This window comes from Triplophysa rosa, linkage group LG12, assembly GCF_024868665.1.
Source record: "Triplophysa rosa linkage group LG12, Trosa_1v2, whole genome shotgun sequence".
Lineage (NCBI taxonomy): Eukaryota > Metazoa > Chordata > Actinopteri > Cypriniformes > Nemacheilidae > Triplophysa > Triplophysa rosa.
Genome location: NC_079901.1, coordinates 11415303 through 11434793, shown reverse-complemented (window position 1 = coordinate 11434793; position 19491 = coordinate 11415303). Strand labels below are relative to the sequence as shown.

General features: G+C 37.5%; 2 protein-coding genes across 2 annotated transcripts; both read right to left on the bottom strand.

Annotated features, from left to right (window-relative positions):
• Positions 1 to 267: 267 nt before the first annotated feature.
• On the bottom strand, positions 268 to 7477 carry chrna3 (cholinergic receptor, nicotinic, alpha 3). The gene is made up of 6 exons (XM_057348015.1): positions 7382 to 7477; positions 6677 to 6816; positions 4164 to 4208; positions 2648 to 2757; positions 1431 to 2562; positions 268 to 540 (listed from the first exon to the last, which is right to left on the bottom strand). Exons 1-6 carry the CDS (start codon positions 7440 to 7442, stop codon positions 412 to 414), a joined length of 1617 nt encoding a protein of 538 aa, XP_057203998.1. The 5' UTR covers positions 7443 to 7477; the 3' UTR covers positions 268 to 411.
• Positions 7478 to 9296: 1819 nt separating this feature from the next.
• chrnb4 (cholinergic receptor, nicotinic, beta 4 (neuronal)) lies at positions 9297 to 17330 on the bottom strand. Its single transcript, XM_057348000.1, has 6 exons — positions 17055 to 17330; positions 12227 to 12372; positions 12071 to 12115; positions 11742 to 11851; positions 10596 to 11646; positions 9297 to 9847 (listed from the first exon to the last, which is right to left on the bottom strand). Exons 1-6 carry the CDS (start codon positions 17125 to 17127, stop codon positions 9674 to 9676), a joined length of 1599 nt encoding a protein of 532 aa, XP_057203983.1. The 5' UTR covers positions 17128 to 17330; the 3' UTR covers positions 9297 to 9673.
• Between the last annotated feature and the right edge of the window lie 2161 nt (positions 17331 to 19491).

Here is a 19491-nt window from a genome sequence, read left to right as displayed (position 1 = left end):
GTAGCGGCTTGGTAGAGGTCTGTAATGTGCTAGGGATATGATAGGTTGGCTTGCACTTCCTCAAATCACCCACGAGATGGTGCTGGTCTGTTTAAAATAGGCCTACTTTAATAGGATCTAAAGATCAACATTTTCTTTTCAAATCAAGTCTGACAAGAATTTTAAAGCTACAAACACACATAGCATTTTGATACCACCGATAACAAAAAAGATATAGTTAGATTAAAATTAAATATATTTTTAGATGCACATTATGTTACCCTGAAGTGAGTCTTTTAAAAGGATGTAAGCATAAATGTGTGACAAATTTACTATAAGTTTCATGTATTAACAGAAAGTCTATTACAAAACATAGGAATATGTTATTTAAAAAAAATCCCATAATGCTGAGTGTTAGTGTCTATGAAGATATCACATGTCCTTGCCCGACAGTAGGGGCTGCAAGAAGAGTCCAGCTGTACCCAGAATGCACACAAGGACAAAGACCCACAGGAAGATCCTGTCAATCACCATGGCAACATACTTCCAGTCATCTTGGACCTTTAAAGGTTTGAAAGAACAAGGCATTCAAAAAATGAGAAAGGAAATCACAAAGACACCTAGCTTAGGTTTGGTAACAGAATTCAGCTTTTCAAGAATAGAAATATATGGGAGCAATTGCTAAATAAACACACAGTTCAAAAACTCTTTACTTGCCCTTGTGTTGTGCCAAACCCACATTGTTTTTCTTGCACAAGGAACAGAGTGAAAGTTTTTGTTTTGGAGCATGACAATATGTGAACTGTTGTTGTACGACAAAAGCGGCATGAACATTCTTAAAAATCTCTTTTTTGTTTTTATGGGAAAACAGCATACGGCTTTGGAATGAGTGAGTTGGAGTACTTAAGAGAATGAGAGTTTCTTTTAAAACTGATGACTGATGGAACAGGTTAATTCTCATGAAAGCAATGAAACGTCATGGCAGTAATGATTTTAAATATAAAACATATAATTTAGTAAGACAAAAAATTATTAAAATAAAATACTTGTGTTCTCTACTATGTACAAAGGATAATTTTAAACACAAAAAATATTTTACTTTACACTTACATATTCTTAAAATATAATTGGAAGTTCTACTAGATGTTCTCAAAAAAAAGTTGACAGAATATTAATGTAAAATAAAAACAAAATTGTGGAAAAAAGAAGTGTCCATGACTGATATTCTCATCGTCCTTAACATTTTAAATGGACTGTTTCTACAATAAGCTTTATTTTCACATTAAACTTAATTTTGAATTAACACATCTGCCAGTACAGTGCCAATTTTAAAATGAAACATAGACTTTTTTTAATGCCAAAAAAGGAAATTTGTTGATGCAAGTGTTTAAAAAAATCACATTTCATATCTTTAAATGCAAGATTTTGTGAGAATCCCCCAACATTCTTACCTCCTTGGCCTCATTTTGTAACTTCATGTTTTCTGCGATGTACTTCACACTCTCGATAGCATCTCTGACTTCAGGCGAGAGACTTGACATACACAAAACCCCTCCATCCAGAGATTTTGAGCTGGAGCAGGGACTGCTTCCTCTTTCTCTGCTTCCCATGATGCCATCTGCTCCCCCCTCCATCGACAGTTTAGTGGTGTGCTTCATCCAGCAGCAAGTACATCGTCCTTCTCTACACAGAAAGCTGGACCCTGTATTGGAAGCATCGCCCAGATTAGTGAGCTCAGTGCACAGGAGGAGCTGAGGGCGGGGTGGGAGGCTTCCCGGCAGACTGTGCTGCTTTGGAATGTGTGGGGTAATGGAGCCCGGTGCGTGAAGAGTGCAAGGTCGTGGAGGAGCTCCGGTACAGCCGGGTCTCTCTGGATCTTTCTCAGGCCGTGTCATGAACATGACCCGAGGGAGGAGACTAAGAAAGACATGACGCACCCAACGTGGCATGGTGTGCGTTTTAGGGGTACGGTAATGAACATTGAGCACAAAGACTGTGATTACGATGGAAAGAGTAACAAATATCATAGTGAAAAGAAGATATTCTCCAATCAAAGGGATGACAAGAGAAGTGGATGGAATGGTCTCTGTGATTACCAGGAGGAAAACAGTGAGGGAGAGGAGAACGGAAATACACAACGTCACCTTCTCACCACAATCAGAAGGGAGATAGAAAACCAGAACGGTCAGGAAGGAGATGAGCAGACAGGGAATGATCATGTTTATGGTGTAGAAAAGAGGCAGACGGCGAATGTAGAGAGAGTACGTAATATCCGTGTAGATCTCTTCGCAGCAGTTGTACTTGATATCATGCTTGTACCCGGGAGCATCGATAATCGTCCATTCTCCACTTTCCCAGAAATCCTTCAGGTTTATGGTGGAACCGATGAGCACCAGGTCGATTTTGGCCTTGTCGTAGGTCCACGAGCCGAACTTCATGGTGCAGTTCTGGTAGTCGAATGGGAAGTATGTCACATCGATCTTGCAAGAGCTCTTGAAGATGGCTGGTGGGATCCACATTACATCTCCATTGAAGCGTAAAAGAGCTTTCGTTTTATCATCCACCTGGAAGTCTCCAACTGCACTGTGGTTTACAAAAAAAACGGATGTATTATTATGAGCAGACAATGCATGAAACACAGGTCTTTGGTTTAATGAAGAATACTTACTTGTTGTACAAGACTATGTCTGGCTTCCAGATCTTGTTAGAGGGCACACGGATGAACTCAACACCTCCAAACTCTTTGGGATCCCACCTGAGCTTATAATCATTCCATATCTTTAAAAAAAGGACAATAGTATAAAAAAATCATAGCTCAGTAGACATTCATAGTTAGGTCTCATTTAGATATAAATGTTTCTCTTAAAATTAATTTAAAAAAATTACAGACTATATCTACAGACATCTGAGATGAGATGTGTGTTCAGCTTTAATGGCATTCTAGGATATTTATGGTGGTGCGGACTTGAAAAAGGTAGAGGTATGAATTTGTTATGCTCCAGGCTATCTCAGGTTAGGTCAGGTCATTACGTTTGTACACAGACTGACAAAACCATTGCAGCTTTGCCATTGCAGAAAGGACAGATGATAAAGGACAGTTACAGAGAACAGGACAGTCTGACTAATGTACTTTTGGAGGCAATGCCATTTCAAGGGACATTTTAATAGATATTACAATAGGTCCGGATTGTTTCCTGTTATCTGTTTTACAGGTCTGTTGAACATTTAACTTGATAAAATATATGTACTTGATAATCCTTTAGTTATTTAAAGGAATAGTTCTCCCAAAAATATGAATTCTGTTATCATTTACTTGTTCCAAATCAGTATAAATTTCTTTCTTTCTTCACAAAGGAAGATATTTTTAAGAATGTCAGTACAGATCAAATAGATCATCCCCCAATGACTCCTATAGTTTTTATTTTCATTTTACTATGGCAGTGAGATCTGTTTGCTTACTGACATTCTTTCAAATATCTTCTTTTGTGTTCAGCAGAACAAAGAAATTGATATATAAAATGATGACATGATGATTCATTTTGGGGTGAACTTTAAACACTTAAACTGTCATGGCTCTGCCTCTATTAGTCATGTTTTTCTTGGTCATGAGGCAGAGCCATGACAAAGCCTTTGGTTATGTGTGGAGAGAAACATATTATTGTCCTCTCTCCAGTGTCTCGTCATTGGCCCCGCCCCTCTCGTTTCCTGTATTGTTTCCCGGCCGTGTCTGATTACCCTCACCTGCCCTGTGTCGTTATCCTTCGTTTGTCTTCCCTATTTAATGCCCTCATGTTTCTTTGTCCTGTGCTAGTGGATTGCATGTGTATGTATGTGCTGATGTTCTTTGTGTGCGGATTCCTCGAGTTCCTGCCTTGTCTTGCCCGTGTTAGTTAGTTAGTTTGAGTTTTTGATTATTGTTAGTTCTCGTTCTGCACCATTGTGGGAAGTTTTTGTTTATCTTTTATAGTCTTCTGTTATAGTTTTGTTTCCCCCCAATCGAGGGTTTTTGTTTCTGTTTAGTGTTTAAATAAAATCTGTTAACCCCTTCACTGCCGCTGCCTGCATCTGGGTTCTTCCACCACACCACTCGTGACATAAACACTTTAAACATGAATAAATGCATGATTAAACAAGTATTTAAATGAATCAGTGACCTCTCTGATGTAAATAATGTATTAACTTACATGTCGCAGCCAAAGATTGGTCTCCATAATCTGGTTGATTTCATCCTGCAGAAAAAGGTACAGAGAGAGCCTCTAAGTGGGACAGACATATCACCTGCGGGGAAATGCCAGGCCACCCTAAATAAATATTAAAGAAGAAGCATGATGCCATAAGCAGTCATTTCTCCAGGCTTGGGGGTGGGGGGAGGTGTCCTCACAGATGTGCTGTGAACCGAGGGATACTGAAGCCCACCTGAGACCTCTTGCCAAAAGGCTCTCCATAAAGCACACAAAAGCTGTGTCCGAAACCGCTCCGTATCTCCTATATAGTGCACTATATTGGGTGTCCGCCATTTTGTAGTGGTGTCCGAAACCTGAGTGAACTACTTCATTCCCAACATTCGTTCACTCTTTTTTACCCACAATCCACTCTGCTTTTGAGTGTACATCCGCTCATTCACTATTTCCCATGATACAACAAGAGACGACCACTTGATTAGAATCAGCTGAAGGTCACGAATGTATTATTATACACAATTATGTTTGTTCTTGTTGACATTTATTTTCTACTTTAAAGAAAAACGAGATTAAATGAATGAGATAAACAGTAATGTTTTATTTTAAATATATTAAATCATGTTATTAAACGTGATAAATAAGCATGCCTGCAAATAAATGTGACGGTTGTTTTGTTCTCTTTGTTTTAAACTAATACAATAAACGTGAAAATGAATTTTAGGAGTATTTTTAAGAGTATAATCTTATTTTTTAAGAGTATTTTATAAAACAATCCACATAGGTGTAATTTAAACTAATCAATATAAGATTCCACCTCGAAAGGAAAAATGACAGCACTGTCAGAAAAAAAATGTTTAAAACTACCTTTTCTGTCGCTGGGGTGGTACCCTGTCTTTTTGTTGTAACTTTTGGGGTACATTATTTTACCCTAAGGACCTTAAGATACACAATAGGTCCTTAGGGTACAATAATGTACCCAAAAAAGGTACAACATTTCATGTTCTGTATACCTGTAAAGGTACAGAAACAACCTTTAGAGGTAACCCCCCTCAGAAAAGGTACACTGGTCCAACCTTTTTTCTGTGTAGAGCTAAGAGTCTTGTCCCGCATTAAACCTTTATGGTTTTTAAAAGGAATATAAAAGTTTCCTGAAAGAAATTAAGGTAATCCCAAATTTATGCTATTCTACGACGTCCATTGAGAGATAGACCCATTAGATGGAGAGAGGCTTTCACATGAAATGCAAAAGTAACAGTTGTTCTTAATTTATAGGATACAAAATTTTAATCAAATAAAGTGCTCACTGAAAATGTTGACAGAGAGAATTACACTACACAATTTACCACAGATTTAAATAACAACTCATTTGGCAGACACAGTTTCCCATAGTGAGGTACTGTATAATACAGCGTATGTAACATTTTATTAATATGTGTGTTCCCTAGGAGCTAAACTCACGACTTTGTTGTCAAAACCCCCATTCTCAACAGTTAAACTACAGGAACAGCTATATTTTTATAATCCTAAAATTAGACATTTAAAACGATGTAGAATTCATATGCATTTTCATTCAAATTGATTTAAATCATCCATTGCTGTAATAGTTTTCCTACACCTTCAAACATTAAGTTTTACCATTAAGTTTTACCAACATACGCATTAAGTTACCAGCCACTACTTTAACGCATGATAAAGCATGAACGTGATGATCATTGACAGAAACATCTGCATATACAAGTCATAAAGTCAAATGTGCTATATAAATAAATAAACTAAACTAAAGAGTATAATGCATATGTGTTGTTCTTGTTGAAAGCTCGTTATAGAATATAATATATAGAAAGTATAAAGGGGGAGTGGTTCTTAATGGCATTGGGGAGATCACTAAGGAATACGGGGGAAATAAAATATATTATTTACTTTCTAGTGAAATCATATGTTTACAGACTCATTCACAGATCCATTCAGAGTTCAGAGAGAGCTCGAAACAGCCTGCACTGAGCCTTTGAAGCTTCAGTATGTGATGCTGTAGCATGCTGTAATGCAATTTCTTTGAAGATAACCTGGACTCATGATGTGGCTAGATGGCTGATAGAAGCATGAAAACTCATTAAGGGTTTTGATGTGCATGTCCAAAAGCATGTGCACAGAACCTGGACTAATACAGACTCTCACACACAAGCAAACTAAATAAGGACATTTAATATAAAATGACTACAAAATAACCCAAAACAAAAGCCTAGTTCTTCACTGTTTAATTGATGACACCCTTAAAAGGCTTTGTCAGCTAATTTCTCAAGACAATTTCTTGTCAAAATATAGTTATGCATTTTCATTCCAAGTTAATCAAGGCTTTTGTGACCTGATATTGTCAAGACGACACACACACACGCACGCACACTATTATATAGTACACACACCAAATGAAGGAAACAGACCTGTCCTGACATGACTCCTAACATAACATGATTCCTCAAACATTATCTTAAACAAAATTGTCCTTGACAGGCACTCACCACTTTGACAAGCTGTGACATAGACACTTCAAACTGAACTATCACTGGGTCAGACACATTCTCCACTGGTCTGATGTACTGGTTATAACTGGAGAAGATCCCAGAGAACAGTTTGTGCTCCGCCTCAGAGCATGTAACCCCTGAATCAGAAAGGTTGATATATTAACACACATTATGCGCATGGAAACGTTTTCAACACTATTTCCAATATAAATGTGTTGAATGTGTTCTCATATTATCCATTCACTGGAATGTTAAGTTAGAAGAACATGAATGAGTCAAAACTAATATATTTCCTTAATTCTCACAGAGGTTGCCATTTGTATACAATCCTTATCTTGACTTTCATCGCCTTTTATTTTATATTCTTTTACATTTTTAAAATGCAAAACTGCTACAACATGTGGTTGAAACATCGCATGTATTATAACAGGCTTTATATTCAGCCATACAGAAACTGGTTTCACATATAAATGCCAATGGGGTTTTAAAAAGTCATGTTAAAAAGACGATGTGTTTTAACAAATGACCAATTTCACAAGTAACCCTTCATTCAGAACAGTATATGTAAATCATTCATTTGATTTAAAGTTAAACCTTTCTTAAACATCAACACACATTTCAATAAACAGCAACAAGTAGCGAAGCTTCAGGCCAGCATACAGTACTACTCAACCTAAAACTTACCAGTCTTCCTCTACTTACCAGACAAGTTAAAAAGCATAAAGGGGCACGTGTAAATCACGAGAAGAGATCTGGCGTTCATTGTAGGGTCCAGAGAATTTCTCTTAAAATAATCCAAAAGGGTCCGAACGGGGACGAGACAGGCGCGAGCGCACCGGAGAGCGGCAGAAAAAAGGGCAGATGGAAACATGACCATGCGAGGATGTAGAGAAAGAGAGATAGAGAGAGAGGGGGGGGGGGGAGAGAGGCGGGAGCGAGCAATCGTCAGTTACTGTGGAGGATGGAAATATAAGCCCTCGTGGTATAGGTTCAACAAGCAGGGCAAATGTGCCTACTGATGGTATTTGTTGGAGAAATTAGCTGGCTTAAAATGAAAACAATTACACTTCTTTGTGAAGATACTTTGGAATTTAACATAATGATTAAGCCGTAAGATGTATTTCCCCATCCCACGTGAATTAAGCGAGTTTCCTGAATTCAGCACCTCGGACAGCGCTTAACCATTCAATAGATGTTTCTGAACGCTTATAAAAAGAGAACGTAGACGGGTTGTTAAAGTTGAACTACCTTGACTTTAATACACCCAAAACTAAGATTTTAAATTATATCATGTATTCAAGAAACAAAAAAGATTTAGAAAAAATGCAAAATTATACAACAGCTTCGACAGCTGCCACGTAATTTTATAATGTGAATAAGGGCGATACATTGCAATCTGGTTTAGACATCTCATAATGGTGTGCGTGCGTACGTGTGTAAAGAGAGAACTCAGTAATAGCTTGAGTAACCAGCAGGTGGCACACTAAAGAAAATTATTTTTGCTACGCCACATCATTGCAAGTTATATCATTAGGCCATTATTTATATGCAAAGTTCAAGCCTTGAATTTAGCTCAGCAATAAATTAAAACAAAACTGTGAGTCTGGTCTATAAGCTTGCATGAGTTTTCGGTAGCGGTGAATTTTTATTAAACATAACTTGCGAAAAAAAGCATACATCTGGCTAGAACAGAACACAAAATATAGCCACAAAGATATGAAATGTCTTTATTTAAATATCAGCACTGCTTGAAGAACATTAATCGTTAGTTACCTTAAGTCACTTAATCCAGTGTTTTCATCGTCTTAGAGCGACCTAGTCGAGTTTTGTAGACTGATATTTGAGCACAATCACGTTAATGACAGTGCTGGATATCACTTCAAACAAACGCATCACCCTCTTGTTTTGAATGAGTTGAATAATCTGATGGGTAGAATGAAATTTCAGGACACCTGGACGATGACACCTGATGACTTGCATTATGGAAAGGACTGCACAAAAAAAACATGCTTCCACTGTCATTTGGCAGCTGAAGCATTCCCTCTATCTCTGACAAATCTGTGGCATTCAACATGGCGAGCTGTAAATGCTTATGTTTTGTCTAAATTACGTACATTTTTGGGAATTGTTCGTCTTTTTTCATCAGGTGACTGAAAATTGTATGCATTTTCCTTTTTTTAAACCTTGTTTACCCATTAGGAAAACAACAAACACACTCAACACAGTCACGAAACATACATGCAGCACTGTTCTTTTCCATTTTCTTTAACCTCATTCAAAGGCCTTTACACTCATATGGGACTCCAGTCATACCAGTAGCCTGATAAAAGCTGTTTTATTTTACATGGCGGGTCAACTCCTTGGGCCAACATATTAAGTTCACGTGACCATTAGATACTATTTAGTACCCCCCCAACTTAAATCAGTTTCCTTTAGATTATAATAATAGTTTATAACTATCTGGCAATAGTGCATTTCTACATTGAATTCGTAACCTAAAGGGATACTTGAAAATTCTGTCATCATTTACTCACCCTTAGATTGTTCCAAACCCGTATAACTTTCTTTGTTCTACTGAACACACAGGAAGAAATTTGGAAGATTGTGAGATCTCACCCACCATTTACTGCCATAGTGGGGAAAATAAATACTGGGGGTGAGATCTGACAATCTTCCAGATATCATCCTGTGCGTTCAGCAGAACAAAGACACTTATACAGGTTTGGAACAATCTGAAGGTGAGTACATGTTGACAGAATTTTCTTTTTAGGGTGAAGTATCCCTTGTCTGTAGAGTAATGCTGCATAAAATGACAAAGTAAATATTTGAATGTTTTGCTGCCATATAGGAAGAACAATTTTGGATTAATATTAAGACAATAAATGAATGCTTGATGTCTGTGGGTCAGATTATAGAAAGTAGTAGTTCAGATATTTGCAGCTGGTGATGGTGGCTGTGGCTTCAGTCGACTAAAAGAAGACCTTCCACATTTTGTCAAATTCCATCCCGTCTCGATGATTCTGTAATAGGCTGTTGGACAGGAACAGTCTGGTTCTGGAAGAGAGGCTGGAGGAAAAGACCTAAAGTGCCCACTACACAAACAATCACAAAGATCCAGAGAAACAACCTGTCCACCACCATGGCAACATACTTCCAGTCCTCGATGACCTAAGGAGGGAGATGCAGAGATAACATCAGTACTAAAAGCACTGACCTGTTAGCAGACCAACAGGGGGAAAATGCATTTAGCAGGAAACAAAAGAAAATTGCAGTGTAGAGAATGAGTTCAAGCACCATGTAAATAATTTTCAGTTTAACAAGTGCTGAGCAACAGCTATTGACCATGTACCTCCACCATCTTTTAGATTGCTATTCTCTGCACTTTTTGATAGCCACCATTATTCACTACTGCTCTTCCTCCTTCAACATTGATTTAGAAAAACAAATCGATAGTCCGACAATGTGGTTTGGCCAAAGTATAAGTGTTACCACTTTTTATCTCACCTACAGTATGTTACCTAATTGTATGTCTACTGGAATAAATGATGAGTTTATTTGCAAAAACAGATAACAAATATCTAAAATCATGTTTTTTATAATTTGTGTTTTATTGTGTTAGTTATCTGAATTTGTTTTTAATTAGTATTTCTTAATCAAAACCAGCCCAACTGCAGTTTGATTTATATTAATTGGAAAGCACAATAAAAAACATCATTTTGAAAAGAAAAAAACTGAGTTATCTGTTTTTGCAATTGAACTCTTCAAATTTTGTAATCTTTATAAATTGTAATTTTATATTATTTATTCATTTAATATAAAATGTAATGAATTAACTGTTTAATTAATTTGAATGTTGTAAACTGATAGAGAATTTGGTTTAGTTAATACTACACCAGATATGTCAAATGTAACTCACACTTTGATCATCGTCATTTCCCATCATGTGATCAGCTACGTAACGAACCCCATCCACAGCCTCCTGAATGTCGGCCCCCCAGCCCCTCAGGTCCTGAGTAGAGTTGTGGCCATTGGGCAGAAATTCTGTTGGCCGTAAATCTGCTTTCCGAGAGCCGTAGCCGAAATTAAGAGCTGCTCCCTTGTTGTTGTAAAAGTGTCCTGGTGAAGAGAGAGCAGATGCTGACGGCGCAGTCAGCAACACGGAGGCAGAGGAGGAAATAGCAGATTTGCAAGGAGCCACGTAACCGAGGCCCAACAGCGACCTCGGGTCCCGCAGATGCCTTTTCTGGCGCAGCCGCTGTCGAGCCGAGATCCCTTTAGGCCTTTGCATGAAAAGCAATGCCGGAAGCTTGACCAGGAAGACCAGCTTCACCCAGACCGGCATGGTGTGCGTGCTTGGAGAGCGATGGTGCACGTTTAGCACACACACGCTTGTGATGATAGAAAATGTCACAAGTACCATAGTAAACATTAGGTATTTTCCAATCAAGGGTACATCTAAGGAAGTAGGTGGCACGATTTTAGATATCAAAAGAAGGAAGACCGTAAGAGCAAGGAGAACCGAAATACATAGAGTCATTTTCTCACCACAGTCCGATGGGAGGTAAAAAACAAGGATGGCCAGCGAGGTGATGAGCACGCAGGGTATGATGAGATTTATGGTATAGAAAAGCGGCTTGCGCTTGATGATGAAGTCGTACGTCAGGTCGACATAAGTGGGGTCATGAGGGTTGACCGTTCTCCTGCCTGGCAGAGCTAAGATGTCCCATTCGCCACTTGGAGTGAAGTCATCCATGCTGGCCACCTCAGATTTTAACACGAGGTCAAGCTCAGTGTGGTCGTATGTCCAGGAGCGAAATTTAAGCGTGCAGTTTTGCTGATCGAAGGGGAAGTGCTTGACCTCAATCTTACAGGCGCTCTTATATATAGCAGGAGGGAGCCAGGCAATGCTTCCATTAAACAGCACAATGGCATTGGTGAAGACTGTCACCTCATATGTACCATCGGCACTATGAAACGAGTAGAATATTTTGTGTTATTATGGTCTCGGGACTATACTGTACATGTATATTGTAATTGTAATACATCTTTGCCCTTTACTCACTTGTTATACAGCACAATATCAGGCAGCCAGATGTGTCTGGAGGGGATCCGAAGCTTGTCGATTCCCTCATACTCAGCCGGGTCCCATGAAAGTCGATAATCGTTCCAGTTCTGTGGATAATGTGGCAAATGTTGTCTTATTTCGTATATGAGCTGTCCCTCAGTCAGACTATTCAGAATTACACACTTCATTACCGGTTTAATAAATGGTACCGAGTGGCACTGATGATCAGAGAGGACGGTCTATGGGTAAATTCAAGATCAAGTGCAAGGACACCTTGAGTTTATGTTGGCCTTAATATTGCGATAATTGAAAATTAATGGGCCTACCTGAGTGAGCCAGACGTTTGTCGTCATGATTTGTTCTCTTTCATTCTGGAAGCAAAGAGAAATTATGTTTACAAAAATGTGCCATTTAAAATCCTTTAATTTATCAGCCAATCATAAGAATAGGATTGTTCATTGTTTCAAATGTTTTCAGCTCACCACACTGATCAGTTGGGCCAGAGAAACTTGTAGAAGAACAGTCACTCTCTCTGTCCTGTTCATAGCAGGCCTGATAAGCTTATTATAGCGGTTCTTACCCAGAAGCCAATTCATTAAACGCTCCTCTGAGTCTGCACAGACCCCACCTGTAGAGTGCCAAAAAGAGAGATCAGAATCTTAAGACTGCAACCATTAATATCTGAATCAAAAACATGTTGTCCAGCAATTAGTTAAATTTCTATAATAAAAGTGGGGATGATATCTTTAGTAGCCTATAGTCTAACATTATATAACATGTGTCTGTGTCTCGTTTCGTAAGGCTGCGTCCTTGTGTCCTCCAGAGGTCTCACCCTCTAAAGGATGCAGTATACGGAGAATCCTCAATTTAGAATTAAATGAGACGTCCTTCGTAGGACATACTGGCAGAAAAGGAAACAGGAAGTACCACATTGCTATGACAACACGCTGCACTCGCACACCTGTCACATTAATTAAAATGATTTCCACATGATTTTAAGAGGTAAAAAGTTGGTTACTTTCTACCCAATGCCAAAAGAGTTAACCAAATATAAAAACATTTGCCTTACTGTTTTAAAAGTTTAAAAATCACTAAACGCTTGTAAACCTAATTACTACATATGCCTGCCAAGATAAAAAAAAACGTGATACAAATTGTAAACTGTTCACATTTAAACACCACATATTTCATTGAATGTGCAGCTGCTGCCGTTTATTCAAATAACAGACCTTGGCCGACGCAAAGAATTGTGGGTTATCTCTAGCAACGAAGGATACAGCTCATGTGTCCTCCAAATTGCTGAGAAATTAGGTCGCATTAGAAGGGTGCATACGCAGTGTCCTACCTGCTTTTATGAAATGAGACAGCCTCGATGACGTAACAGGCTTCAAATGAGACCTCCGGAGGACGCAGCCTTCCGAAATGAGACACAGCTAAAGTGTGTGTTTGACTTCATTCGGTGTTGCGCAGACCGAACAGCATAAAAGCATCGTGGGACAGAGCACTCCATATGCTTTTAAAATGCTCTCACAGAACATTGATGGCATATTCCAATCGTTCTGCGCAGAGCGCAAAACTACGATAACAAAAGTAGTTTTCAGATGCAGTGTATATTATTTACAGCAATAATATGACATTAAATTAATCTAAACGGATTCATTAGAAGATGGTATAACTCCCCCACCTATGTGATGTCATCAACTATGTTGTTGAGCTAACGTGGTTCAAACAACGGATGTGCGACAAAGTTACTATGGCTGCGGCCGAAATCACATACTGTGACAGTGCATACTGAATTTGAATAAGTACCTACCTATCGTTCTATATAGTATGAGTGGGAGTAGTATGAATATATTTTGGACATACTGCGTCCACCATGTTTTATGGTCATGTGACCCGTATGCTCTTTGACCTATGACGTATTAACAACATCCTACACGTGAGTGTTGATAAAAACATAATTTAGTCACGAGAAATTCATTTATTGGCACTTACATTAGAAACGGAAGTCCGCCTTGAACTATTTATATTTTATTTAATTTATGTTAATATTCATTAATATTATTATTTTATTGTATAATAATTGTATTAAATAAAGAATTTGTTGAATTTTGTTGTATGTTCACTATATTAAATAAACAATTTGTTGAATGGGTCCTGTAGTTTGGTCGTATTTAAAGAAACCGTATGGTACATTGACATCTAGCGGTTGAGCTTGGTATCGCAGTCTAAATTCAAAATATTGGAGAGGCAAGTTTAGCAAAGTAACTGTTCTTCACGGTTTCTTATTTCCTACAGGCACTGTATTATTTGCGAATGTGTACAGGAAGTTAAGGGCAGTCCAGGAACTTTTGTTTGTTTATGTTGTTAAAGTTTGTTTATGTTGTTGCTTTGAATAGTTAATTACCATGCTAGACAGTTGATGAGTCAGCGGTCTGTGTACTGTACTTCACAACAGAATTTCTTCCAGGACCCACAGCCAACAAGCTTTTAACATAAGATGGTGTAATTTTAGGAAGGAGGTGTCAAAACTCAGAAAATTAAAGTCTGAACTGCTATGTAAAAACTTATTTACGTATTTGGAGCTATGCAGCAATATGCACTTTAGAATCTAAAGATTGGCTTTTACTTAAGAAATGCCAATTCTGGCACTGTTGTCTTCCCTCTAACTTCATTTAGAGCCAAAGAAGAGTCTTAATTTTCAGTGTGTCACAGCTTTGTTATAGTTCTGAAAAGGGGCCATTTTCAGCCACTAACCTGCAAAGTGTATGGTTTTTAGGAGAGTGTGCATCCCATTGATGTATCACTGAGCCTTGAAGGTTTAATTGTGATTAATTAATATTAATGAGCACCGATTTGCGTTAATTAGAAACACCCAAAGCCACACTGTAAGCACTACCTTTGTAATGCTGATTGAAGATACTGTATATAGGGCATAATTAGGGTTGGGAATCGAAAATCAATTCCAATTTGGAATTGGAATCAAAGGCTAGGAATCGGATCGGAAACAAAAGGAATAGGAATCGGATACTTGAGATTAAAATTTGAATTCCTCTTATCAATTCCTGTTTGCATATTTTCAGAAAAGTACACGCGTTGCTGATATCTCAATAAAAGCCCTTATGAAAATTAACAATATTTTTTAGTATAGTAAGCATAGTTTAACTATAGTATTTGCATTGAAGAGGCACAGGAACCACAAATTAACCATAGTTTCATACACTGATCCGGGTGTACGTGTGTTCACCACTTGCTGTGCGTGTGTTCACTACTCTCTGGATGGGTTAAATGCAGAGGTCACATTTAGGGTATGGGTCACCATATCTGACTAATAGGTCACTTTCACTTCACTTTCACTTTATAGTTACTACAGTTTAACCATGATGTAGTCCAACTATACAAATTGTAATAAATCAGAAAAAACAAGTTTTTGCAAACAAGTCAATAAGCAGGCTAAATGACCATACAGGTTGATATCTAAATGTTTTACGTCAACTGTGTAATCGAAACTGGGAATCAATAAAAAATCTAAATCGATAAGCAGAATCGGAATTGGAATCGATAAAATTCAAACGATTCGCAACCCTAAGCATAATATATTAACAACAAGCAGGGGAATAGCAGGCAAAGTCGAACTTTGACATATCCTACATTAAAAAAGTTGTAAAACAAGCAGAAACTGGATGTCGCAAGTAAAACTACTGACCGCTACTATTTAGACCAATAATGATCACTTGTGGGTGTGGTCTCATCACAGATCAACTAACAGTGATTATGCATTAGGACTCTAAAGCTGTGTTACAATATTCATGGTTCACTTATCCTTATACTGTATAGTCAGCAGGTGATATGCATTATATTATAACACATATTATGGATATAATATTTTTGACAAAATTTGAATACCCTGAAATTTTATTATTATTTTGTTAATTACTTGCACTAAAAATTGAGGTGCTATTTTATTATGACAGTGGTTCAGAAAGGTTTATATTATTATATATTATATTATATTATATTATTATTTATTATATTAGATTCAACATGTATGCATGTAACAGATTCAAAATATAAGCAGATTATCCATTAGATCTACAGTAATGGTCATGATCTAATAATCTTTCCTGCCATTACATCAACAGTCTAGACCAGAAATCAGGACTAAGGATTGTTCGGCTCAGTAATCAACTCACTAATCTAAAATGGGATAGTACACTTTTAAATATTTGTTCATAATTTATCCACCCAATACATCATTCCAAATATGCATGACTTTCTCCTTTCGAACACAAAAGAAGATATTTAAAAATGTTGGTAACAAAACAACATTGGCACCATTGACTTCCATTGGACACAAAACCATGGAAAAATATTTTCTTTTCTTTGGAAGAAAAAGTCATATTCATGTTTTAAACGACATGAGGGTTAATAAATGAGTTTTATTTTAGGGTGAACTATACCCAGCTAGCACACGTAGTACGTCTGTAAGATGTCTACTGGAGATCAGGAAACATCTGCTGTGTAAAAACATCTATTAAACATATTAGAAAGAGCAGTTTTACATCCATTCTAATCATAAACATATTACAGACATCTTCTAGATGTCTATAAGTCATCTGACAGCAGACGTCTCCTAGACGTATTGCAGATGAGCAAACTACGTATTACGTCAAATAGACATCTGCCAGATGCAGTGTGCTTTCAGTGTACCTTTAAATGTCTACGGTTATGGCCCTGCATGCTCCAGAACAACAGCCAAGTATTCTTTGGTGTTTTTTCTGAATGCTTACAGAAAAGCAAATGCAAGTGACATCAGCACACTTTAAATGGGTTGAAGTGTTTTGAGGATCACATGCTATCCTGTAGCCACGTATGGCCTCAGATCACCAACAACAAATGTCCAAAAGTGTAACGTGTGATAAATGAATAGCCTTCAGTATAACTCTCGTGCGTTATAGTGCCTCTGTCGGTGTTAAAATTTCAATTGTTCAGTTTTGCGCTTCTCAATAGCTGTAGAATCAGACACACACATGAGAGACAGACAGATATAATGTAAAGGCAGACGATAAGCCTTTGATAAACTCTTAAGATTGACTTTTACGGAATGATCTGTATTAAAACACGATTTAAACCGCAACCGTTTCAAAATAATTTCAGCAACAACCAATTTTACAACTACAAAATAGAATCGGGTACAGAAATAACGAAAACGCCACTTCTTATGAAGCTCCCGCAATCTTAACTGTTACTGTTTTGTACATTAAGCGTTGCACTTAAGGTTAAACAATAGTTCTTCTATAGGCTACTTACTGTGGATGAGAGGAAAAATGCAAACGAGAATGATTATTGTCCGTTTCATGGTCGTTTCTGTGTTCTCGCGCATCCCTCCTCAGTTCCATTACGCGCCATACATTGCCGGACAGAACAGTCCACTGGTTCCACAGGTAACAGCCGTACTGTTCATTCAGTGATAAACTCGCACACCTGCAGTTACTATAAAAGCGCGTCAAAGCCAGAGACTGGATTCTCGTGCAAGCGCTAAAAGTGCAAGCTCAAGCAGCGAAGTGTCCCGCGCACCCGGCGACTCCCCCTTCTCTATAACCCACACACACATTCACCTACAGCCAAATGCGTTTCTCCTTAACACTAAATTAAGTATAAAGCTCAAATTTGACCAGTTGGTTTATTGGTATATTATATTATTTTTTTTACATTTTGACTAACTCGGTAATAGTGTCAGCCTTTTTTTTTATTTACGTTCTGATATTTTAGGGAGGATTCCACATAAGCTTCCTTGTTGTCATATTACGGGGAAAGTTGTCACAATATGGAAACTGCGTTAAAAGCCTTTTGACAAAATGTAAACAATTTACTGGAAAACAAACACAAAGATCTATGAAACAGCAAAAATGAAAAGGTAAAAAATATAGATGCCATTGTTTAAAATACAACATAAACACAGATGACAACCACCCCATGCCACAATGTATCTCAGTATGAATTTATTGTGTTCACACTAAAGAATGTTTACTAAAGAGAAAAATATTATAAGTAATATGTAATCAATCATATTGCAGTAACTGTTGATAATACTGATTTTCTTCTAAATTGCTTGACTATTTCATTGCCTTCTTGTCTTTGCTTTTTCATTTGTAAGTTGTTTTGAAAAAATAAAAAGTGTCGGCTAAATGAATAGATACAAATGTACCTGATTAGATTGACTTTCATTTTAGAAGTCTTAATGAAAACACACAGAGCTTATGATTTACAGTACAGAGTGTGCAGTAATAAGTGGAGGCACATGTTTGTGTTGTGTAGGCTGTGTAGGCTGTGAATGGTGTCAGGACAGGTCACGGCTCAGAATGTAAGGGCAGTGCACTTGGTCTGACCTCCACATATCATGCCTGTCTTTCGGTGTCATTTGTTTGTTATATCACTTCCCTTCATTTTTATTACTTTACCTCCATGTGTAAACACATTTACATTCAGGCTTCTGAAGTAAATTTGCATTGTGGCAGTTTAAAAAAAATCCTGAAAAAGCTGTGTAAAAGTGTTTACGTTCAAATTTACATTTTTAGTAGACATTTAGTGCCAAAGTGTCACTATAGTGGCAAATGAGGGGTTTACGAATAAAAATATATAAGAATACTATTAGAATAGTGCTAATAAAAATCGCCGGCTTGTGTCTAATCTTACAAAAAAGTATTTTTTTCTGTGGAATCACATGGATGGTGTGATAATCAGGATTTTAAAGTGAAAACAGGGATAAAGAGATTAATTTATGACAAATCCATATAAGTTGTTTGTTCTGGTTGTTTTTATTAAAGAGAGTATACTGGCTGTTTACATGAATGCTGTAGGCTACTTAATATACATCAAATATTTGGAAGAAATATGTTATGTGTCCTTTTGACTTTTTTAATCTCAATCAATTGTTCAGATGCCTAAACGGACTCTTTCTTTATTGACTTCTTTAATAGACTAGATATAGATTAGAATGTTAGGATGTACAATTTTGAGTTTATTTGTTTCTCTATCAGTTTTTCCACGCTTGATCACAGCAGATCTCCTCATGTAATCATCACAGCACATTATCTTCTCTCCACCCTAACCATACCAAACCCTTCACCCAATGTCTGTAATGACTCAGATAATTCACAGGATCGGGCCGGTAGGACTAAGGACACTCTCAAGGTCTTGCTTTGATAAATATCTCTGTTTCTGGAGAGGAGAGATTTAAACATCTTGCGTCCAGTCAACTCAGACATCATCCAATCTCAGAGATGACGATTTATTACACAGGCACACCTTTAAAAATGATGATCGAACCAGAAAATGGAATGGGGGAGGGCGATGTGGACAGTGCAAACAACTGCAGTTTAATTGGACTGCATACACGATTATCATGACATGTGAGTTCATGACTCAGAGCTGTTGTAGTCAGTGGGTTGGTGCCACCGATTTCCCGTCTTCCCAGACAATTAAAGACCTTGCAGTGAGTGTCAATCTCATCACAGGTATGTTTTGGGTGAGAGTAAATGTTGCATAAATAACATGGAGTCAGCTAAAGTCAATAAGATGTGCTACATTAACAGCTAATGGGTTATTCATTAACATCAGTGTAGAATTGGTCAACACATGAGTTCTTTCATTTGATGTAAGATACCTCCTAAAGAGGTAAAAAAATCAATATTTCAATTAAAACAAACAAATATTATTAGTGTGATTCCAAGAATCCACAAGCAAA